Source organism: Loa loa (genome assembly GCF_000183805.2).
Source record: "Loa loa unplaced genomic scaffold supercont3.70, whole genome shotgun sequence".
Lineage (NCBI taxonomy): Eukaryota > Metazoa > Nematoda > Chromadorea > Rhabditida > Onchocercidae > Loa > Loa loa.
In genome coordinates this window covers 222,142-247,032 of record NW_018108250.1, presented here as the reverse complement: position 1 = coordinate 247,032, position 24,891 = coordinate 222,142, and the positions used below count along the sequence as shown (strand labels likewise).

Below are 24,891 nucleotides of genomic sequence, written 5' to 3'. Positions count from 1 at the left end.
CAAAAATAATTTGCCCCAAATATGCCTATTTTGGCACAAGAAGTTTTCTGCGACTTTTTCCACATTTATTGTTCCTTAACCACAGATCTCAATGAAAAAACCTTTGTTTAGATTGATAAAATTCTCTCACCAAAAAAATTTTATGCTGATCTGTGAAGCTAATCAGTTTTTTCATTCATTTATTTGCCTTCAACCAACATACAAGTGTTGTCTATTAAAATGCCAAGAATACATTGATGAAATTGTGCTTTGTAGGTCTTTTTATTTTTTTCTAACAGTTCAGCTATTTTTCAAAATCTAAGCAGCAATGAATTAAGTAATGCAACAGGTACATATCATCACTGATATCCTTTGGAGATGTAATGTCAATAAAGACATAATGTCTTCATACTAAAAGAACGGTTGCATAAAACTCGAATTTCCGTTCGTGTGTTTTATTAAGCCTCTAAGAAAGCTGCAAAAATAAATTATATGTAGAAGACATATTAAGAGCTAGAGTTGTTCAGCTATGAATAATTTCATCGGCAGAAGCGAAAATTGGCGGAAGTATAGTTCTTGATGTCGAATCTCTTACGAAACTGATATGGAAGTAACTCGGTCCTGGCATAATAATAAACTTGATTTTATGTTTTTATGGAATGAATAACCGTGTGAAATAAATTCTACAAAGTTATTAAACCCCAGCTGGTCGTTCACTTAGACATTTTATCACACTGACTTTTTGTAGGATAGCCTAGAATAGACATTAATTAATATCTTATTCCACTTTTCGGAGTTTGTTTTCAGCATCAGGGATAGCAGTTAATAATTCGACCCATCAAACTTCTGAAGACAGTCAGGACCACATTTCTGCAAAAATACTGCTGGTATTTTAATTTCTTTTTAAGGGATAACTTGAACAGATTGACAAATTAACCGAATGGTTAGACGATCACTAATCCACGAAATGATCGAAATTTTTAATTATTGCTCTTCAACAAGTACACACTGAATTGGTGAAAAATAACAGTTCTTGAAATTGTTCGCGGAGCGCAACACTATGTGATGTTCTGGTTGTCTTCCTTCAGGATGACCAGTTTGCTCACGTGATATAGTACGCCATGGGAGTAACTGAGATATTGCCAGATTTTCCCTAGAAAATTCTTTTTTAGAACGCAGAAAATTCAGATCGAGTTTGCATTTCCAAAAGAAATCTTCGATTTTTTGGAAATCTTATCAAGAAAAACTGCCGTGCCATCAAGTTTCTCGAGATCAGTTCGACAAGGTACAAGGAACAGAATGTGCTCGTAAAGTTACCATGCGTTGTTTCGTAATTCCTCGTCCCACAGTGAAATTCTGGCAGAGTTTGCCCTGCAAATTCATTTTCCTTTTTTTTTTTATGATATCATTAGCAGCACAGCTGGAAACCTATTCTAAATTTGTAGTTGTGGTCATATAAGAAACGCTGGAGAACGCTTTCTCCTCTGCTCTCCGTTCATCATACTTCGTAATTATTTTGTTCAATTTGTGTAACTCTGAATTCCCACTTGCTTCTCATACTTCATTAGGGATATACAATTCCAAGTTATTTAGGAGTTATATGAAAGTAATCTGACGAAGCTACATGACAAACTTAAATTGAAAACATAACTACCACTGTCGACGAACGAAAATATGTTTCAAATAATTTGCCTTGGAACTGATGTTTCCAAACGTTTTCTTGAAGTTTTACTAGAGACTATTCGATTCCTCGAGGTAGAACTCAGTTCGATTACTATTATCATAATTTGTGAAATGCGCTACACATTTATCACCACCGAGCACATTAGAGTCAATGAATCAGCTGTCTTCGTTAGAAAATTAAAACAACTGTCTATTTCAATTACTGTAATTTTCCATTTCTATCATATCTGTGGTTCAAGGTCCCTTTTCAGCAATAAACTCAGACTCGAGAATGGAAATATGACTCGAATTATATCTGTCGATTATAAAATGTGAATTACTGAAAAACGTTCAGGCTTGCGAAAAGCATTAATTACCAATGGTCAATAAATACAACTCCAGTGAAACGAGAGAACAAAATTAAATAATTCAACTATCCGATTACGCCAAATAAATAGCGAAGATAGGCGGAGCAGCCACCTAAACCTATTTCATGTGGCGCAGTTTTTCATCTTTCGCCTACCTATTGGAAGACTACAACTTCCAATGCCTGCATCTATAAGCGTTTCTTTGCTCGCTAGCAGTACCTCTAAATCTTCCGATTCTCACCAAACTCTGCAACTTTTAGTTTTCTAGAATTTTGGATAGATGAGCATGATTCCACTGCTTTGGAACTATAATCGAAAGAAATTCACTACAAGTTCTAACAAATTAAACTATAATCAAAAGAAATTTATCACAAGTTCTAGCAAACGGGGATCAATCAATTCGTTTTATACGCCCCAAACTTATCAATGAAACTGCAAGTGAAAAAACTACAGCGCAGTCCTGCATTTACAACACAAAATGAAAGACGAAGAGAAATCCAACACAGTGAACATAAATCAAGAACTATAAGAATTTTTCAGTAGTAAATTTGCAGATAGAATCTATGAAATTTTGCTCCCGAAAATTGAAAACGTAAATTAAAAAAGCATTAGGACAAATTGGACTCAAATAATAATGGATAATACAATCCACACATAAAGATATCATCAGAGCATTATGCCTTTACTGGGTTGTACTATCAAGAATGCACCTTAAGAGGGAAATGTAAAATAAAAGGGAATGAAATTGTTGGGAAAAATGTGACAAGGGTAAGCTAAGGAAGTAATTTCGAACATTCCAAGGAAAAGAACAAATGATAAAAGACATAGAAACGCGTAAATATGTCCAGCAATGAATAAATGAGCAGCTCAACGTAGAGATCATCATCTGCTTAAACAGACAAAAGCATTTGCACTAGCTTAATAAAGTCAGAGTATCTTTAGCTGAATAATATTATGCGTACATATTATCTTCTTTTCCATAGTGATTCAGTGAAATTCGTAGAAATTAGAAAAAAACTAACAGATGTCTATAAAGGCCATATATAAAGACAATATTAATTTTTTAAAAACAACGAGTAGAACATTCTCAAACACATACTATGGGATAACAGGAAGATTAAGATATGCTGCTCCTAGTTTGGTATGAAGTTTTTTACGAATATACTCCATGTAAAGGTCACTAACGGATTCAATTCTTGAGCAAATGCCATGGACTTCTTGCCCGTTTCAGAATTACTTGATAACCTAGTGAAGCATGTCTAACAACGAACACTAACTTCACAAAAATCCTTAAAATACGACAAAATTATGTTTAACAACGTTCATAAGCAGAAGCTCACCTGAAAATCATTGCAGAGAGAGTGATAAGAACGGAATAAATATGACCGCAAATCATCCAGTCGCACTCGAAGTGGCCGAAAAACGGAGGTAACCTGTCATCATTGGTGACATTAAAGCTATTTATATGCGAGCACCAATTTTCGATTTAGTGAATTGGATAACATTTTTATTTCATGTGGGCTCAAAAAACTGAATAATAGAAACAAGTCCTCTTTAGCACAGAATCAACAACATTGGTGTAAAGCAATTACTGGAAAAGGTGCATGTGCTTGTATGAATATTCGAGATGACAAGCGCTAATAAATGATGAGCAGTGGCTATTACCAGCTAAGCAACAAAGTGAGTCCCTCTACTTCGATGAACACTGACGAAACAGAGTTCCAAAGTCGCATATTATAATTCTGAACAAATTTTTGAAACAATGGATCAAGTTGTGTTCAAGAGTAGAAACGAGCAAAAGGGGGTTTTATCAAATTGATGATGCCGAATCTAATAATCAAAAAAAAAAGAAAAAAACAACACACACACAACAAACATCCCATTAAATTTCGAAAATGAAAAATTTTTACATGTACATAAACGGTCAAAGAATTCTACAAACTCTAAACGTAAGCTACCAGTGATTCACTGACCAAACATTCGCTAGCTCAAAAACCTGAGCGAAACAAAGACTTTCATTAAGTTATCTAATATAAAATATATTACTCATGAATGACTGATACTAGATATCTCATGCAAAAGAAAAGTATCCATGTCAGACCACTATGAAAATTAATGCACGGAACTCATTCAGCTGAAATTAAATGAATTTGCTTTTAAAGGTGACAGTGGATACCTTTGTCACCGATTATTTGAAGCAATCCTCACTAAATATATTTGTCCCTCAGCTGATCCATTATTTCCATTGTTGCGCTCACAACATCGCTTGTCTTAGCCGTACCTATGAAACAACTTCTTCAGAAGAGCAGAGAAACGTCATTGACCAGGTAAAGTTCAGTGACTTCTTAAAGTTTAATACCTTTGATATTTCATTTGACCATACTTCAACAGAAAATAATTGAGTGGAAGAGTTGATTACAGAAGGTGAAAAAAGGCCATGTGGTAGTAATTTACTCTAGTCATCATAATGTCAAATTTCTTGATTGATGAATTACCAAACATACAGCAAATGAGACGTACATCACAGTATACTGACGTGTGAAGTAAGGTTCAAAACATCTAACTATATTGCCGTTTTGGAAATAGCAGTCAAAAAAGATGTTACGACTGACTACAAACTATTTATAGAGAAACTCCCTACTCAAAAAAATCACTCAGTCTGCTAACCCCGCTTTTCAGAACCTAATAACGTCACTCTACCAACTTCATTCGCTCATTGCTCTATAAAAACTCCACTCTCTATTCTTGGAACTAATAATTTTCGAATGAAACAGAAAGTGTATTAATTTGTTAGTCAGCCAAAGAAACAAAATTACGAATTATAGATGTGGAAGTTACCCACCTAAAATCAGAATGCAAAATGACATGAAAATTTTGATTCCAGAGTCCAAAGCTGGGACGGAAGACTTACCTCCAATATCAGCGGTGTGCAGATTTCGCTCTGTGAGTACAGTAAACAAGGAATCACTGATCAGATCTGCGTAATTATCCAGTCCCAAATATTTCAGCATATCTACGCTAGCTCGAATAAAGGAAGTCGGATTTGCAATATTTTTGCCAGCTATTTTAGTGCCACTGCCTCTCGTCCCCTGAAAATTATATATGAATTATCAGCATAAGATTTTGGAAAAGTTATTCAGAGAAACGTATTAAAAAAAGTTATTCGTTTAAATAATACAGTTGCAATTGTCCTTGTTTCATGCTTCCAATTATTGAATCAATAAGAATTGCAGAAATTTTTATTTACCAAAATACAAACCGTTTCAAAAACAGCATATCTGGAACCAACGTTAACACCCGACACTAATCCTGCTCCACCAATAAGGCCACAAGCTATGTTCGAGATTATGTTGCCGTAAAGGTTAGGTAAAAGTATAATGTCGAATTGCTGAGGGCGAGAAACGAGCTGCATCGATGCATTATCAATAATCATCGATTCGAACTGCAAATGTGGATATTCGTTTTCCGCTATTTCCTTACATACCTGAAAAATTAAGAAATTACAACAAATAGGACACAGAATCTGGCTTAACTGCTTCCATAAAAAGCTTAACAAGTTTGGCGTAATTCGAAGAAATCCCTAAAATCAACTCCAAACAATTTACCAAGAAAATAACTGAGTACTGCCGGAAGAACTGACAGAAAAAGGCTAAATTCTCAGATTCTCAAATAGGCTGCATTTATGTATGTGAATTGTGCCAATGAACACACCATGCCGAAAGAAAAAAAAGCAGTACATAACACTGAAACATAAAAAACATGTGAATGCCTACTCTTAGAAATAAACCATCTGCAAATTTTTGTATATTAGCTTTATGAACTGCTGTAACTTTCTTCCTTTTGTAGGTCACCGCATATTCGAATGCAAAACGAGCAATACGTTCAATATTTGTACGTGTTACAATCTATAAATCAATTCTAATAAAGAAAGCAATGAACTACAAATTGGCAGAAAACTTTCATCGCTTAAAATATAACTTAAATGAAAAGTAAGGAAAGTTTTAGGAAAACTACAACTTCTGCCAGTTCCAATCAATATTTAAAATCACTATCAAAAATCAGTGACTAATGAGTGCTTGAAAAAACAACCTTCAGACTTTCAACGACTCCTTTCTTGGCCTCATGTTCAAGTCCAGAATATTCGCCCTCTACATTCTCTCTGAAAACCGCACCCTCACTTTTAAACTAATACTAAAAACTCGAACAGAAAAGGCAACACTAGACATTTATATTTAAATATGCAGCAACAATGACTTTTGATATCTTCCGCCGGGAAATTATTGTTCTATGCTAATGTATTTGACCAACATAATTATTTTTTGAAAACGAGTAGTACAACTTTATTTGGCGAACTACATGTCATCACATCAAAAAAATGAATTCTTAAAATGTTGAAGCAAATTCACCTTATGACTAATATATCCAAATCGTTGTGTCGCGATGGAATTGAAGGTATGCTTACACAGTGCAAAATATTGGCATAAAGATCCAAACGTCGTCTCAATTCAACATTCCTTGACTTAAACTGTGGAACATCAAATTTAGTTTCAATGTTGCCCTTAAAAATCCTATGCTTTTAAACCAGTGAAAAAACTAGCATTACCATTATAATTTGCAGTGTTCGACTCATTAATGGGTGCCAAAAACTGAATAATTTAAATTAAAATTCCTTACGCTTTACATAACAAAAATTTGCCAATCTTATGTCTTAGTCACTTTCAAAAGAAACCTACTTTGATATTCATGCGCTTGCATGCGATTGCTAAATAATATCATTTCCTCTGTTTTGATCAGACTAATTTGCATGAGTACAGAAAATGCTGCTATATAGTTGTTAAACAACTTCAAGCGTAAAATGACTTACTTAGAACGTCATTAACGACAATTAATACCAATTTTTTGAAATTCTTTGCTGAAATCTCTTCCCCCTTTTCTTGCAAAACAAGTGTTTGTATATTGGAAGTATTAAATAATACAGAAAATAGCTGAAAGAGAATGAATAAGGAAAAATAAGAACAAACTTTTAGGGCTACTCCATTTCGCCGGGTCGATAACAAAGCATATTCCATATCAGTATCCAGATGAGTCATATCAGAGCTTAACGGCGTTTCCTCAAAGTCCACCGGAACCTATCAACAATTACTGTTAAAAAATGTAAGGGTGCCCCTTTACAGTATTTTTGTAAAATTCTCAAAATGGAGGAGATAAGTCGAAATAAGAGATCCATGTTTTTACGGCAAACAATTAAACTTCGACAAAATTTACATTTAAACTTATAGTTTGAACACAAAACTACAAAACAGTGCAGGCAAATAATAACACAAACTAGACAGTTTCAATTTCTGCGCTCACATCAGCATGGTCAAAAATATGCTTGACATGGTTCATCATTTCTGGCCCAATACCATCGCCTGGAAGTAACGTCACCATCTGACGTCCACCATATTTGGCTAATTTAGCCTAAAATAATTAAGAAACAAATTACTTTTAACAATCCAACAATTGGTTTGACAAACAAATAATAAGAAGTACATAGCAATATCCAGTTCGGAACAACCAGAAGTTTCTTGAAGGCATAATTAGTGAGCAATCACTAGATGAGTTACCATCAATCAAATGAAATCCAGCAGTCATGTCATGCTTAACAGAGTTCATTGGAATCGCAAAAATTAAAAGAATCCGTCGGATTCTTTCTTTTACAACACATATAACGCTTTTCATGTAATGCAATTCCAACATTAATGTTTGCAGCGGATTTTTTTTACAAATTTAGCCGCATCAGGAAATAGTACTTCATGCATTTTAGTAGCAAGCAAGAAAGTCTGGACGATTCTGAAACTGAAACTCGTAAGTGATTCTGCTGGAAGAGATTAAAATGACACTCTATGAATAATTGTCATTTCATGTGATGGCTTGTACCATCAAAATTCAGTTATTAGCTTTCCAAAGCTAGTCAGTGTTTTATATATTTTCAATACAACATAGTATTATCAAGGATTTTAGTCCCTTTCCGACATATTTCAGCTTGTTAAACTTACAAATTCTAATAAGCTAAAGAGTCAGGCTATAAATATTAAAAGTTAAAAAACCTCTTTTTGTTGAAGGACATGCGATCGGAAACGGTACATTTCAATGCTCGAAGTACACTGTGAATTGGCAGTGAGTCCTCGATAAGCACATTTTAGACTTATAGCATTAGTTCGAGATAACCACGCTACTGACTGGGTTGACAACATTATATATATGGTAAAGATATTCAGTTCCTTATTACTTGAAAAAGTTCCTGCAAATTTACGAACACCACAACATACTCAAGTATCAGTGTAACTCTAAAAATCTTAAGGTCACTCTGCATATTACACCCAATGCAGAAAAGTACTTAGATAAAATATGACAACTTTACAAAAGTATCCAACAACTCGTACTTTCCAATTAAAATCAAAATGTAAAGAATAAGTCGCATCAATCACAATGGTAACGCACACTAAAATGTTACTAGGACTACCTCATACCGTTAATTGGGATATTCATCTCAACCGATCGCCCACCATGGCGAACTCCCGAAGCGTTTAATCAAAACAGAAAAAGAACCTCGCACACCTGTCGTCCTAACCGACCTTTTGACCCTATGTGAAAACATTTATCCCTTTAATCGAATAACATCTTTCCGTTACTTATTTTGTAGCCTTTATTATTATTTTCTTCCTCAACCAGTGGCCAGTGATCATCAACCACTGGCTATTAACTTTCACATCATAACGAATCATACGACATGCTAAAGGAATGTTGAAAAAGAGAGATGTTGGTCGAGGGTTACTTTTGAAAGATACTTTAGATATCTGCTAAGTTAGATATTTGGATTATAGTAGGCTTTTTACGCCCACTCACCTGCATACCTTACATCGAAAATAGACCATTTCATCGTAAAAAAAATGTAAGCATATGCGAAGGGAATAAATGAGTTTCTGAATCGATGAAATCAAATGGAACCAAAACGCTAGAATCTCCCCTTAGATAGAATGCATAATGACTTTTACTTTCAATCCAATCTTTTTTTTTCTCTTTATATATTGGAATCATTCAGATTATGTTGTATCGTTCCTTCTGATCGATCACATTTGCTACAAAACACTATTACTCTACTAATACACATCTTCAACAACAATTAAGTCAGGTTGAGTATCAGGAAAGATTTCTTCCGGAACGTTCTTCCCCATAATAGTTTTCACCGCTTTTGTTAAAATTGCTTTGGTCTATTACTTGAATACTGCACAGGTTTACGAAGTACAATGACATTGAAATAAAAATTTTGTATTTAAGGAAGCCATTTAACAGAAAAGTTTTCAGGAGAGAAAAATTTCGGATTTTTGAAAATGTGGAATTCCGATAAGGAATAAATGTAACAATTCATCCTATCACTTCGATAACCTCTTTGTGTTTAATGAATAATCATTTTTAACCAATTATTAACCACACTCATTATTGTTATAATACTTCCGGAAAACAATTTTAGCATTCGTCCATAAGAAATGTTGCAATATCGAAAAATATGCTTTTTTTGTTTTTTTTTCCCTCCATTTTAAAACTATCCATCAAGCTGCTTCACAGAACAGCGTGTTAAAATCCGAAATAAAATAGGCAAAACTGCTATTTATGATCAATTAGTAGTTAATGTCAGTGATGAATGACAAGAAAATCTTAATCCAGCAGGTGACATTAGAGAAATCTGTTATGACTAATAATTCTGGCTGCAAGAAAGTCAGCGTTGGCAAGGGGTGTTTTTTTAACGAAAAATTATTTAAGTTTGTGGAAATTTATTCCAGAATTTGAACTTATGTTTAGGTAGCAGTAATATCGTACATCATCTAGAGCCTTTTCAACCCCTGAGGAAGCTTTGTGTAATCCTGATGATCCTGATTTTTTTTTGTCAGACAAAAGCGATTGATAAGCAGATTAAAATATATTTTCCAGGTATTTGCCCAGATAATAGTCAAACTTCTACGAGAGTTTAAAGGTTTAACTTTGATTAAACCGATTAAATCGAAGTTAACAGGTGGAATCCATTAATTTGCGTTTTTGATTGCAAGAGAAATTTCTTAACTTTGACTGGATGCTTCATATATCTGTTCAAATCTTGCACCAACAACACAAAATTTTAATCCGTTTAACATATCTCTGTTTTTTGGATCGTAACTTTCTCACAATGCAGGATGAAGGAAATCTTTCCTGCTAATCTCCAGAACTGTAGAAAATGGAACAAGTTTTTCGGACATGGATCTCTTCTCAATAAAGTCTGAAACTTATTTGCTAAACATAAATCTATTTCAATCGTCTGAATAATCTTAAAAATAGTATTTAAGCAAACGCTCATTAAGAGGTAACTGTGGAGAATAGTAAGGGAAATAAAAAAATCGAAGGAAACGTATCACTTTTTGGAATACTAAAATTTTGGATCTTATTATCTATCAAGTGTAAAATGAGGAATAAAAATTGTTTAGAATGACCGATTGACGAAATTTTTGGGTGAGTTGCATTAGCTCAGTAGGATTCTGAAATATGAAAAGTATCGGGAAATTTTTCTTAATTCAATGAGTCAATCATACAATAACTTTATATAATGAATTGATAAGTTCTCCCATAAGTGTGTATGCAAGTATGAAAATGTAAGATAGAAATCATCCAGTACGATCGATAGCTTTAAATTTTGATGGATAGTTTAGTTTTGATGAGAACAAAAGTGTCCTCTCAATGATTTCTTCCATTCTTTCGTGATCAACCCATATATCCAACATATTCAATTTAGTTTTTCTTTAAAACTTTATTCTTTATGCCACTTTCCTTATTATTCCTCGAAAAAACGTTAAAAAAAATCCTGTGAATTATCTTATAAATTAATTCATTCTCAGTTCACTCACTTTTGAAGTCGTGGATTAAAATTTTTGCGTTATTTAAAATTGTCAAGTTTACGCGAGACTAAATAAGTCTAGGGGAATAAATGAGTACCTGAATATTAAATGGAAATTGATTTGTTATATACCTGAAATTTTTTGAATTTCTTGCTTTTTTACCAGTTCAATCATTTCATTGTAATTAAATTGATTGTGATTTTTAAAACTAATATTAATGGCATGCAAATTTGGTAACGTTATCAGATCAGCAATGAATAATTTTATATTCTTCGTATGAACTGTTCCAGAATAATAGCGATTTTCTTTTTACCATCGTCCACAATTTTCCCATTATTACTCAATACTGCTTTAGTTGTAAATTTCGTAAACAGCGACTTAAGCGTGTCGTTGAATTTTCGCAAGATTTCTAGGCAATTTATTCCTTGGCGAATTTTGGACCATTTTTCCACTTTGGAATTCAAAAAATTAGGTTTTATGAGCAATAATTAAACTCTTTTTTCTATCAGCAATGAAAGTTTGATATGCTCACAATTTTGGGTTGAAAAGATGCACTTTTTACAAGAATTGGTTTGGTGTTTCTGATTAAAAATATCAGATATGAAAAAATATGATTAAACCTAAATTTAGACTATGCTGCAAAACTGCACTATTTTATATCAGGCTACTACTGAGGTAAGTATCACATTCACGAATTATTTATTTATTAAAGAATGCATAATATAAAATATGTAGACTTTATGTAGGTGGCTTTTTACAGATGACTTCGCCTTAATTAAAAATTGAGGGCGGCATTACACTAGATCGACATTACATGTGAATTTCATTAATTTTGCATTATATATTAGATCTGTATTTTTTGGTTGGAATATGCTATCTTTTAATTGTCAAAATTTTAATTATAATAAGAGATACGTGTAAGACTCCCAACTGTTTTGAAAAACAAAGATTGGATAATATATTAATTCCGGATAAATTCGTTGTTTCATACAGTTACGGTCTCGCTTTTTTCGTATGACCACAGTGTAAGGATATGCATTTTTTTGATTTGCATTTTCATTGTTCCTTGCATTAATAGAAACAGATGAAACGAAGACACGTAGTAAGACGGGAGAAAAGGGGAGACGAGTTCTGAAGTAAAACCGTGAGTTGCTTTCTGAAATGTTTCTGCCATAGGGTCACGAATTGAGCTTTAGTATGAACCTCTTAACCCTCGGATCAGTTTATTAAATAAACTAGGTAATATTCATCAAAATAGAGTATTTTCTATTGCCTTTCAAATGTTTCCAGAGGTCTGAACAGAGATTTTTTATCATGACAAACACGCCTCCGATGAGGCGAAAGTGATAATTCATCAATATTCTTGCTAATGGTGATGTTTATTTAGAATAAACATTGATCTTTTATATAAATTTTGTTGAATAACCCATCAATTAAATTTATTTTAGATGTTAACCCAAGTACAATTTACACCTACGCCTGAATATAAAACTGTATTACTTGGAAATGGCAGTGTTGGAAAAAGTGCTCTAGTTAAGTTATTTAGATTGCGAAGTTCTTTTTTTATCAGTATCCTCATAATTTCGCCAAATTACAGACAGGATAGTTAATGGAGGGAATGTTTTTAAAAAGATATGACCCATCCATAAAGATATTTATAGGAAGGAAATTGCCATTGACGGGACGATTTGTATAGTAAAAGTCCTTGACATCGCTGGAACTATAAGTTTTGATTCCATTTACATTGCTAATTCCTCATTCGAAAGCCAGGAATGTTCGAGGTACGAAATTTGAAAAAAAAAATGACTGACGATGTTCACTTAAAACTTTTTTTCATTTTTTCTTTTTGAGTGAAACAGATAAGTGTGATTCAAACAGCATTTGAAATAAATCCTTGAAATAAGTTTTTCTCACGAGGCTAATGTTTTTTAAAACACAAGGAAAAAAATTTTGAAAACACAAATTATTTGATGGTTATCATTTGAATTTAAGAATCTGACAATCCACAATAATTCAACTGTATGAAGGAACAATTTGCAGCAATGCGCGATTTATACACAAAAATGGCGATGGCTTCATTGTAATGTATTCACTTATTGATGCTGCAACTCTTACAGATACGACTTAAATATTTCAAAGTTTATTGTGAGTTCGACAGAAATGCCATATCAGTTGTTCAGAATTTAAGCACGAATTACAACTAGAAGAAGTCTCAAGTTTTATACGAATACCATGGAGGTTAACAGTTTCGTTGATTGAAGTATACGACAGATTTTCAGTACCACACTGATTGACTTGAATCTTGAGATATTTCAGTAGATTTAGATTAAAATGCTAAATTAAACATCCTGCAATATATAAATTGCAGTTTCCACTAAATGTGACGATGACAAAAATCAAAAAGCATCGAAAACCGATGGTGAACAATATGCAGCTCGGTACAATCCAACATTTTATGAGCCATCGACTAAAAATAATGCTCACATCATTGAGTTTGTGAAATAGTTTACATATTTGCCTACTTTTATTTAAATCAGGTTTCAAATGCAGTCAATATTTAAAATTTTGCAATCACTTAAAGAAATTTAATTGTCTGCAAAGTGAAAACTTCATAGTTTCAAATTGATGTTTTAACTATGCATCATATAGTCGTATTAACATTTTTTCTTTTGGAAGTGCAAATCGAAATTAACTTTGGATGCAGAAAAATGAATGAATGTCCTATGCAAGTATTAGAGACATGCGTTCAAAACATTCAAAACTTATCGGTGATTCCTATTCTCGACAAAAACTGGCTTTTTATAATTGCATTTCGAAATCCAAATAAGAGCACTAATTGTTGCAGATCTTCGAAGATATTGCAAAGCAAATTAAGATGGAAGGTTATTAACACTTCACCAATTGGAAAAAGAAAGCAGGCCGTGATAAATTGATGAGGTGGATCAATGTGCTGCTTCATACAAATTAATTCATCTTAGGATTCAGAAAAAAAAAGTCCTTCAGTTTTTCGACTAACAAATATTTTCATTTCAAGTTTTTTCAACCATTTTATTTTATTTCACTTCATATTCTGTGCAATTTATTAAAAACAAATGATCTGAAACTACCCGGTTGAGATTCATGAACTCTAAAGTCTCCACACCATGACCTTTACCGTATTAGTTCTTTATGTGCCCTCACTCCCTGCTCCAGAAAGCCATTTTCTTAAAATTTTGTGTAAAAGTGCATATTTTATAATATGACCCGCTCCTGGGTAAATCGATTTATTTTCTTCAATTGAATTTTGGCTAATCAAAACTAATTGGATTTTGCCTAGTGATAAAAATCAATATTTTTTGCTTAGATTTTTCCTAAAGCAGTTGTAAAAATGATTCTAAAGTTAACCGTTATTTCAATGTGTTATGGATCACCACTCCTCTCTTTACTCGAATCGCCAAATTATTATTCCATTTGATTTATTAAAAGGGTAGTGTAAGGAAATATTTTTTATCATTACAAATAAAAAATTGGAACATTAAAGATTATGTTGTTTAAATGATAACATCTAGTTGAAATTGTTCTAAGAACTGAAACCGTGATTGCTGAATGATGAAACAGTCGCAAACGTGAAACACCTCTTAGAGTTCAGTTATGCTTTATGTCATGCAACAGACCTATCAAAAGAAAGAAACTTTATGCACGGTGGAATCAACTTCTCCAAACTTTTCTTTTCAACAGAAAGAAATATCCAAAATCATGTTTTTGATCCTGAACTAAAAGTTCAACAGGAGCGGTAAATTGAATCGTTTGGTGTTCAGCTAGGAGAAGTGGAAGTTTAGAAGCTTGTGATTTATATTCTTTGATCTTTGTACTGATATTCTAAAATTTTCATGTCTTTAAGCCACTGCGAAAATAACTATTTTCTTCAAGACAGCAAAATTCTTGGCTCTAATAGTATTTACCTCAGTGTTTGACTGATTTCCCCACATTACTTTAGATGTGCAAGCGTCTTTTGCTTCTGCTTTCATCTTCATAAAACTGTTAATGATTCATGGCACACTGCAACATGTATCTTGTTCAAGCGATTGAGATTGACCAAGATATGTAGTTCCGAAATAATGGCGTTCCTGAATGAAAGTTATGATAAGGAAATTTCAAATACTGCTTGTACTTCCAAATATATTTTTAATGAAGGTTAAACTAAAATGTGGAAATCACAAAAAGAAATCATAAAATCATTGCAATAAATGAATTTCAAAAACTAATAATGTTTAACCTTCAATTAAAATTCAATTAAAATCAAAAACTAATAATAAACAGCCTGTTGTAATCTTCGAAGTCATTAGATTAGGCTAACAGTAAAAAGTAACCAGAGCAGAATAAAATAAGGCAGTCTGGAAGTAAAACATCTTTAAGCTATGTGCACATTTTTGGGGAGCATTCAAAAATTCAGTATTGTGTATCGAAATTTTTTAGTGCAAAATGATGTAAAAACAGGAAAAGAAGAGAGTTCGAAAACTAGTCCTCGACTTATAAGCACTTAGTTGTATTGATGCAGTTGTTCCGATGTGTGGAGGAACAGCTGCGAAAGCTCATTTCTTAAAATACAAATCTATCGAACGGAGCTATTTAACTTTGTACAAACTCTCCATTTTGTTGCCCCTCAAACCAAGCTAATCTTATTATCTTAGCTGTTAAGTTTCAAATTTTCAGCAACCTTTCAATCCTTTGATGTATCCATCCATTCCGATAGTCTTCTCTGCGCACGCAGCAACGATTTGAAATGTTATCAGTACACCGATTCAAATCGTAACATCCTGTTCAAATCGTAATCTTCAAATCATAATTTCTTCTCATTCCAACATTCTTCAATCTTCTCCTGAAGATTCTCATTTTCTCACATCATTTGCAGTGTCCAATTCACCGCATATAATGGAAGTACAACCCTGTGGTAAACCTGATTCCGGATGTTACTTTTCCCTAACATGAAGCATTGTTCCATTATCAGTTTGAAATGTAATGGAATCAATAATCCTCCAGCCTGATATATCAGATTACTTAAGTAATGTTTGCATATAATTTCTACGTAAATGTTGTACTTCAAATGATAAAAACAAAGTACTTTTAATGTTTACTATCATAAGATAATCTTTTAAACGGCTATCAGCAATCCATGCCAATTTGTTTCATTACAAATAAAATGCAAACAAATTCCACATATTTCTATTTTTGCCGATTAATAACATTTTTATTTTGTTAATTATTAAATGGAAAAGATTCCGACTCGTTGCAAAATTATTGAAAATAAATTAGATCTGGAGTGGAAATATAATGCATGCTATGCTTAATTCGCTTATGTAGCACCTAAAATTTCAGTTCATTGTTTGACAGAATTGGTAGCTTCGCCGTTTTAGAAATCGTGATGTTATCATAATTTCTGGTGATTAATTCGAAATTTAAATTTGGGCTTAATTCTGTCTTTTTTTTCGTAAAAATCCTGAAATGAATTTGTAAATCATTAAAGTTCAATGTTCCATTCAGTTATGATTATTTGAAGTTTAATAGATATTTTGATAGTTTGCGATTTATTGTATGATTGCAAATTTGTTTGGAATGTTTGAACAGTTCTCGCCATTCATTGGCTTTCAAACTTTGCAGCATAATACACACATCATCATTTTTCTTAACTTTCTTACGAAGAATCGCTGGTATATCTCAGTGAAAGACTGGAACAAAACATAGTTCCGGCAAATAGTCTCCACCCTAATCGTCACAACTATCCTCAGTTCTTCTTCACTTCTTTCTGCTTTCACGTACCCCGGATGGATTACATCGCAGCCACCCACTTTAATATCCTTCCCTATCTATCATCTCACACACACACACACACACACACACACACACACACACACACACACATACACACATACACACAAACACACATACAAACAAACACACACACATTTGTGGGTCCAAAGTTTTGCTTTCATCCATAAAGCCTTTTTTCACTGCCGGAAACTATTTTCAGTATCATTTTGTCGGTTAATAAGTAATTAAAATATTCGAAATCAATAATCGAAACTATACAGGAGTAAGACTGCATGGCTTTTCAAGCTGATGTAAAGTTTTGTGAAATTGATCGCAGTTAGTCGGAATGTTATGCATATGAAGTTGGTATAGACCTAATAGTTTATGGGCGAAGACAATTTTACTGGATTTACAATAATAATGACTCAGACAGCATTAAAAGGCTACAAATCTTTGTCGGATAGGTTCACAGCACATTTGTTCTAATCGTTTAGGGGGAGGGATGGTTATCTCTTTAGTAGTGTAATAAGTATAACGTTAAGTATAGAAATAATTAATCTATGAGAACGAATGGATCCTCCCATTTGCCACCTATCTGAAGAAGATGCATGTTTGCTGGGCTGTTCACTAATAAGTCATTTATCATTTCAGACTCTTCAAATAATTTAATAAATCCATTTATAATTGAGTCTATATTTGAAATCTACAACTGCGACATGTAATAGTTGAAGACAAGATTTGATTAGCACTGCTAACATTTTCTGACGCCATTGAATATACGATACATAAAAGAGCCAGCGATTTTTTGACAAAAATCATTTCACTAACTTCTCTTTCCAAAATAGTAATTACCAGTAGGGAAAAGCGTGCAGAACTTGCTGTTATTGTATTAGTTAATTTTATGGCTTCCCAAAACGACATCTGCTTATAGTGATTAGGATGTTTCAACAAATACACTTGGTATTGTTTCATGATAGAATTTAGCATCCCAACAGGTAAACTAGATAATCGAGTTCCAAATCATTTAGGTTGGTCAATTTTATTGCTTTCCCGATATGAAAATATCAGCTTCAGAGCAATACTTTATTATGTGCAGTATTAAGGAGCGTTTGTTGATACTCGTGATCTACCGATTAAGTAAACCAAAACCCTTAAATACTGTACTTTTATAAGCATGAAATAAACAAAAGATAAAGATGAATGAGGTGAAGATGTTTTAATAACATTTTATTGGCAGAGAAAAAATCGACTGTACTGTAAGAATAAATGGAACAAATTGAACCGAAACATACGAAATGATTTTTAGCTTTCCAGAATGAGTTTACTGTGAAAAATGAAAAACAAACGCAGGGAAGTACCTTACCAATAACAATAAATTCCTCACATGTTTCATTCATTCTGCTTATAACTGTATACAAATTATCCTCTTTTTCAAATTTCTCTCACAACTCTTTCTCTCATATCTCTATATTTGCAGAAGTTTAGAGTGTGACAATGACATTAATAGATGATTTTCAATTTTCAAAGGATTACTTTTTAGGCTTTTCCCAAGATTCCAACAAAGTTATCGAACCATAATTGCAGGATCAAGAAGGTTGTCTATTCTGTACTATTCCGTTTGTAAAATATTCTTTGAAGTTTAAACCTCGCATCAATAAATGAAATTCATGGCGTAATAACGTTGTCTGTTTCGATGGTTGTTTAGCTTTCATCTTACGGCTGTTAAATCATCCATCCACACATACACATACACTAACAGGACAGAGTGCGCCTTTATACATATACAATAGGAGTGTAAAGTTATGGTATATCGAAGGTTCACTATGCTAACACTGAAGAGATTATGCTGAAAACGCTGGAAGTATTGTTTCTATCCGTACTTAGTCACTTCGAAATAACTGTCATTCACGAGTATTTGCCTTCACTCTCTCACAATCGTCCTTTCCTTGCCATTGGAGTTGTAGGATTGATGATAATTGAGGATGCATTATGATAGCATTTGTCATATATGACTTGGTTGATGACTAAGCGATAATGATGCAATTGAATTTGAAATGAAGCAGTGTGACATTTTCCACTTCTGATTTTATTAAAATAGAATCTTATGAAAGTTGCTTAGAAATATATATTATATTGAATTCATTTAAATTTGCATTAAAAAGTATTTAAGAGCTAACTCAGCTATTCCTTGACCATAATTACCCCCATATAAATGTGGCCTATTATAAGCATCAACTAATATTCGTTTATATGCCGAACTTACTAGTAAATAATATTTGATTATGGATGTTATTTTTCAAAGTATTACTATGTTTACTGCCTATCTGGATATCATCCGAACGCCTCAGTTTTTTGTCGAACATTTTCAAGGTTGCCGTTGAAAATAAGCATTTTAATTTCGAAATTTCGTGCTTGCACTTTCAAGAAAATACAAAGATTGAATGAAGTGGAAGTGAGAAACACTGGTGAGAAAAGAAAACGTTTTCTGAGCTGTTTTCAGCATTTGCTTTCATTTCTAAGATCTCTTTTTTTTTTCAACCGACGACTTGTGGATATTACTGAAGACATTGTTGAAATTTCTCGCGCATTTAGGTACTGAACATTTTTTAATTCATAATTATGGACACATTAGTGCTAACAGAAAAGAAAAATCATGGACAATATTTTAAATAGTTTATTACAACTTATTATTCAGGATGTGAAGTTGTCACTATGATTTCGATTTTGACGCTTTTCAAAATTTCATAACCAGTCAAATTTTTTCCCAAAATCTTTGGAAAACTTTCAGAATATTCGGTACGTCAAATTTGCTTTGGAGGATACCGTAGCAGCAATGGCTCAAGCAGAAATGGTGACAGTGCGCATGTCGCGCGGCCAAATGAGCACACCATGGGGCTTCGATATTGGACCTGATCTCGCCATAATTAATGTATAATTATCAAAAATTGTCACTTAAGTAATTCTGGACGTTAGAATCACGAATGATAACTTTCCATTCTCTTCATGTTGTATTATGTTGCTGAGCAAAGTTTTGAGCAGATCATTTATAGATACTGCTAGCACTTGCGTTGTGCCTAAGCTCTCAGGGATTCTAAGATTTAATATGACAAAGACCACAAATTTATAGCTTAGAAACTGAAAAGCAAAATATATTTTAACATACGTAAAATTTGTTGCACAATGATAAAAATTTTTGCCCAGTAAAGATAGACGAAAATTCAAGTAAAAAATTTAAAAAAAATTCAGTTCAAAAGAAAATTGATCTAAAAAATCAAAAAAAATTCTTTTTCGTTTATCGAATTCTTTCAAATTTGATGGAAAGCATTTGACAAACGATATTATGCGTTCTTCATTAGCATCACATTCGTCATTGAAAGGAGACATTTTTCTAAAAAACTAGTCAATTCTGTAATCTTAAGGATTAGCTTCTAGCTAGATTTCGGCAAAAAAATGATCTAGATGGGCTACATGTCAGCTATGTAACTACCGTGTAACTGTGTTAGTTTCTGCAATAGTACCAGTCTTCCACATAAATAAGGACTGGTTTACAATTGCATTGCAACAGCAAATATTCGTTTTCATCTTCTCATGCTGTCATTAAAAAAGATTTGACTATTTTTGTGAATCCAATTTTTCTTACAAAATTCCAATTGTGTGCTTGATTTTTAGAATCCAACTCATAAGATAAAGTTCCATAGAAGAAAAAATAGAAGTATTGTGCTATAAAAAGCTAACTGGCCACAATTAATGTTGCAAATAAAATTGTTTACAAAATCACTTACTTGGTTATTCATTACTCGAAACCCAAACCCATTATTCCACTACTAGAAACCACATTTTCTATTCCTTTCCTGACAATAGAGTTTACTCGTTTCGACCCTACTTTCAAGTGCATATCAATTTCTGAACTAAAAGGGGTCAGCAAGTTTGGAAAGAAATAAATGGAAATTTTTAAAAAAAAAATCTCGTCAGTCGTTTTTTAAGAGATATTGTCATGCAGATTTGACGGTAAGTACAAACTTATTTGACGCTTCAGCAGTCGAATTCTTAGATATTGATGATGTTGATAATTACTAAAATGTATTAGGAAAATTACATAGCGACAATTTAAAGTGTTGCTAAATATACAGTTTCCAGCTCGGTTGAATGTATTTATACTGTAATATTGAAATATGCTTCAGGTAATCGGAGGCTCGCTAGCTGATCGTGCTGGGTTACTAAATGGTGATATTTTAGTAGAACTCGAAGGTCACCAAGCTTTAAATATCGAATTAGCAAAACAATTGTTATCAAAAACGGAACACAGAGTGGAATTGATTGTGCATAGGTAAGTAATCAAATTAAATAGAATCAGTGAAACTGTTGGCAGTAATAGAGACAACAACATTACCACATAATTTTACATTTTTATTTTTTACTATGATACAAGACAAGAAGAAATGATAATATGCAACATCTGAATCACGACCGATCTTTCGGTCTTCAGTTTAGAGAGTTGGAAATTTTCATTTTGATTAGTTAGACTATTTGTATCAAAACATCGAAGACTCCTCCTGACTTCATTTTCCTATTTCACAACATTCGAAATTTCGGAACTCTCCTGACTTGCAAAATTACTTGAAGTACCTTTGATTTTTATTCGTTCTTCACATGAAGCTTACGGAATGATTTTAACGGTAGTTGCGGCAAAATAGCAGAAAAGAAGAAATATTAACGGGTCTCATGTTTTGACAAAAAATGTTAGAATTCATTTAAGGTGGGTGTCATTATTTCCAAGGAAATTTTCCAAAATCTCATACATTGTAAGTGTAAAAGTGAGCTGTACATGCATTGCCCTATTTTTGAAATATTTTCGCTCAGCTCTACTAAGAGACATCCTTTGCGCTCCTCCCATTCGAACATTCCAATTTAACCCACAGTCTTCTTCTTATGTATCAACTTGCCTGTACACCTAAGCCCTGGTAAATTTCCCCTTTCTTTCACCTTTACTAAGATGAGCATATATCAAAGTCTTTTTAATAATTACGTCTTGGAAAAAATTTTCAAACATTGGAATTGTAACAAAAATGGATAATTTTAGGACGGGAGGCAGTACAATACATCGAATTTGGCAACCGTCGGTAACTGAAAATACAGAATATAATAAATTTCAACATTCTGTATTCAATGTTGCTCCGACCGATACTCAAAAAATGGAGCCTCCGATTGTTCCTTTGAAAGTGTCGTTGGAACACCAGAATCCAGTAATTTTCGTTTCACTTAAATCAAAATTAGCAAATCTTAACCAAACTAATACGTTTCTTTTTCCGCTATTCTCACCTTTGAGTAAGAACCATGAGAAATGAAGTATACAACACGGTGAAATTTTCGAGACAACAAAAACTTCATCCTGAATATCGTAATGAACAAAATACAAGCAGTAGAAAATTACGCAACAGCTTGAATGGACAAAATTTTTCAAGTTCATTTGGAAATGTACTTTATCAAAATTATTTTCCACCCTTGCCGTAGTTTCACTTCGTTCACGATGAGAGTTCAGAATTTTAATTTCAACTGGCTTCACTTTCAATAAAAGATTTATTTTCATTGACTTTTTCAAAAATTTCAAGTGTTAGGCAACCAGAAATGATTAAATTACAGATATTTCAAACCACTTAAATTACAAATTTTTGTTTCGAATGTTTGTTCGTAACCATGATTTTATCCTAAACCAACTTCCAATCACATTTTTCCTTGCAACATTTATTGACAATAAATTTTTTTTGCCAAATACGTGATGCAATGATCTTCCTCTTTTTTCTTTCCTTATTAAATGTTCATGAATTAATAATGAGAAATTTCAATTGTTGTTTTTGGTCTCAAAGATTGTTTTCTGTCTTCCTTCAATTACCCGTTAACTTGAAACTCAATTGTTCACTCTTGAATTAATCAGTTAAGCATGGAAGGAAGTACCAACCGAAAGTACAAAGAATAGTCAAATCTAATTTTTTGAAATTCAAGATAAAACTTTTCAGTTTTTGCTGAGAATTCTCTAGTATGGTCAGTTTATCTAACAAGTGAATATTAATTTAAGAAAATTTCTTAAAATCAAAATTTTGTATAGCTGACAGAATTTGTTGCCCTATAAATGACAATTAGGTATTAATATCAAGTGGTCGGTTTTATGTGATAAAAATTTTGGCCAGCAGTTCAGGATCTAAAATTGTCTATATCTTGTTTGCAGCAAGATTAACACACTTCAAAATACAAGCGGCAATCAGAATGAGGAATCGTCATTCTGTTCTTTTGACCATTTGCACATCCTCACGTCTCTATATCTGATTGCATTTATTGCAGTTTACTCACAGGTTTTAGATGGCCCTATTTTTCTAGATCCATGCATTTTCATTCTAGTTCCAGCCTATTGATTTTTCATCTCATTGTAGAATTTCCATTACGATTCATTACAATCAGTTTAATGAAGAAAGTTATAAGCTGAGGTGTTCACATTTCAAAGCACCAGGGTTTTCTTGGCTTTTTATTTCGTCTTTATCGGTAGATAATCCAGCTGAGTTACTGGTAAAAAAAATACAATCCTTACTAGACTAATGGATTTGTATTTGGTTTCCTTCCTGAAAAAGATATTCGCAAGCTGCCGTGCTAGCAACACTTTATTTACTGCATTAACAATATTCACAGAAAAACATATCTTCCAAGTTCATTTCAAATATACAAACTTGTTGTTTTTGATGTATCTTTGAAAAATAAGACGCAGTCACATTCGTTACTATCTTCTTCAACCAAATTTGTACTAAGTGTAGTCGTAACATTGTTTCATTTTTAATTTAGATTTAAATCTTCCCAGAATTTTAGATTTCCATTAGTCAGCAACTCAACCTTAATTTTTACAAGATTTTAATTTTGAAAAATGTAGTCTCTGCCCATTATTCCTAATTTTCAACAGCAAATAACAACTGAATAATTTTATTATTCGCTTTTTGTTATTTTCTATTTCTACTCCCTCCTTTAATTCTTATACTATTCACACTTTTTTTTGAATATGGCTTTTCCACCGTGGCAGGTATTTTGAAATGAAAAAATTGGAAGGTTTTCTAGGTTTTCCATGAGAACGATTAATTTAAATTAAGTACTCAGTTACACATTGCCGAACGTAATTTTTTTCGGTAGATCATTCGTCGTTTGCTAAACGAAATTCTTCTAGGAATCAATCGCAATCCCGGGTTTTAACGTCACAGCTCAACCATTTGGTGATCATCAGGAAGTGAAACATTTACAGTACAATTCACCGATGCCTCTTTATTCGCCGCAAACAGCTGCTGAACAATACCTTCAACAGACAGGCGGACTATTTGGAACTGAGTAAGTTTTGATTTAAAGCAATGAATATTTTTGAATTTTAACATCATAAAACATAGCGAACTTAAATATATTCTAAAAATTTAATTCATTTGTAAATTAAAACTAAATTGTACATACATCTAAGAGAAATAAAACTGAATGCCTTAAACTAGCTATATCCATCATGGACATTGTAATACTGACTGACTGATCCATACATCACAATAACTGACTTACTTTTGTCACAACATAATAAATGCTGAGTAGTTCGTTATTATCACTAGAAATTGATTTTTGTGCTACGACCATACCAGGCATATGCATAATTACGTTGTTACCAAATAAAAGCTAGTATTTAAATTCATTGAACCGTAGGATTTCTAAGTTTAATTTGTCAAAACCTTTCCTCGGACAAGGTCAACTATATTCTTTGGTCAAGCAAGAATAGTGTTTGTTCAAGACTTGCTTGTGTTCAAGACTTCATCATTCATTAACTACGTGAAAATATTACAGCCCAAATTTGGCTAAACAAAAAGAAATCCCGTCATATTTGCGATCGGAAACGCTTCGTCTTATTCAGGAAAGCGAACGCTCAAAAGAAAATAGAGGGCAGGAGATATCAGTCAGGTCAACTAAAGACAATCAAGGTATATTGTGAGATTTTTGAGCTTTTGCGAAATCTTGTCAGTTCAGATCATAAATTTTCATCGGTTATATTGGGAATTAACTAACATTCATGCATTATAGTTTCCAAATTTTGAAGTTCAGGCACCCTAAAGGTACTGTAGCCAACTTATTGTTGTTATATGATTGAGCCAACTATATATATATATATATATATATATATATAT

The 24,891-nt window shown here is 32.8% G+C and overlaps 5 protein-coding genes across 5 annotated transcripts; 3 read left to right on the top strand and 2 right to left on the bottom strand.

The window, feature by feature from the left end:
- Window positions 1-963: 963 nt before the first annotated feature.
- On the bottom strand, window positions 964-1,478 carry LOAG_02270 (hypothetical protein; the record flags this gene model as incomplete). The annotated part of the gene is made up of 3 exons (XM_003137808.1): window positions 964-1,132; window positions 1,297-1,350; window positions 1,444-1,478. 3 exons carry the CDS (start codon window positions 1,476-1,478, stop codon window positions 964-966), a joined length of 258 nt encoding a protein of 85 aa, XP_003137856.1.
- A 2,451-nt stretch (window positions 1,479-3,929) lies between these two features.
- Window positions 3,930-8,384, bottom strand: LOAG_02269 (isocitrate dehydrogenase gamma subunit). Its single transcript, XM_003137807.2, has 9 exons — window positions 8,099-8,384; window positions 7,362-7,469; window positions 7,031-7,138; window positions 6,416-6,567; window positions 6,099-6,168; window positions 5,783-5,914; window positions 5,269-5,493; window positions 4,921-5,098; window positions 3,930-4,290 (listed from the first exon to the last, which is right to left on the bottom strand). Exons 1-9 carry the CDS (start codon window positions 8,243-8,245, stop codon window positions 4,217-4,219), a joined length of 1,194 nt encoding a protein of 397 aa, XP_003137855.1. The 5' UTR covers window positions 8,246-8,384; the 3' UTR covers window positions 3,930-4,216.
- Window positions 8,385-12,363: 3,979 nt separating this feature from the next.
- Window positions 12,364-13,043, top strand: LOAG_02268 (hypothetical protein; the record flags this gene model as incomplete). The annotated part of the gene is made up of 3 exons (XM_003137806.1): window positions 12,364-12,452; window positions 12,577-12,696; window positions 12,956-13,043. The coding sequence occupies 3 exons, from the start codon at window positions 12,364-12,366 to the stop codon at window positions 13,041-13,043; spliced, it is 297 nt and encodes a 98-aa protein (XP_003137854.1).
- Window positions 13,044-19,535: 6,492 nt separating this feature from the next.
- On the top strand, window positions 19,536-22,047 carry LOAG_02267 (hypothetical protein; the record flags this gene model as incomplete). The annotated part of the gene is made up of 3 exons (XM_020445964.1): window positions 19,536-19,631; window positions 20,884-21,029; window positions 21,783-22,047. 3 exons carry the CDS (start codon window positions 19,536-19,538, stop codon window positions 22,045-22,047), a joined length of 507 nt encoding a protein of 168 aa, XP_020303636.1.
- Window positions 22,048-23,741: 1,694 nt separating this feature from the next.
- On the top strand, window positions 23,742-24,698 carry LOAG_02266 (hypothetical protein; the record flags this gene model as incomplete). Its single annotated transcript, XM_003137804.1, has 3 exons — window positions 23,742-23,762; window positions 23,904-24,061; window positions 24,554-24,698. 3 exons carry the CDS (start codon window positions 23,742-23,744, stop codon window positions 24,696-24,698), a joined length of 324 nt encoding a protein of 107 aa, XP_003137852.1.
- Between the last annotated feature and the right edge of the window lie 193 nt (window positions 24,699-24,891).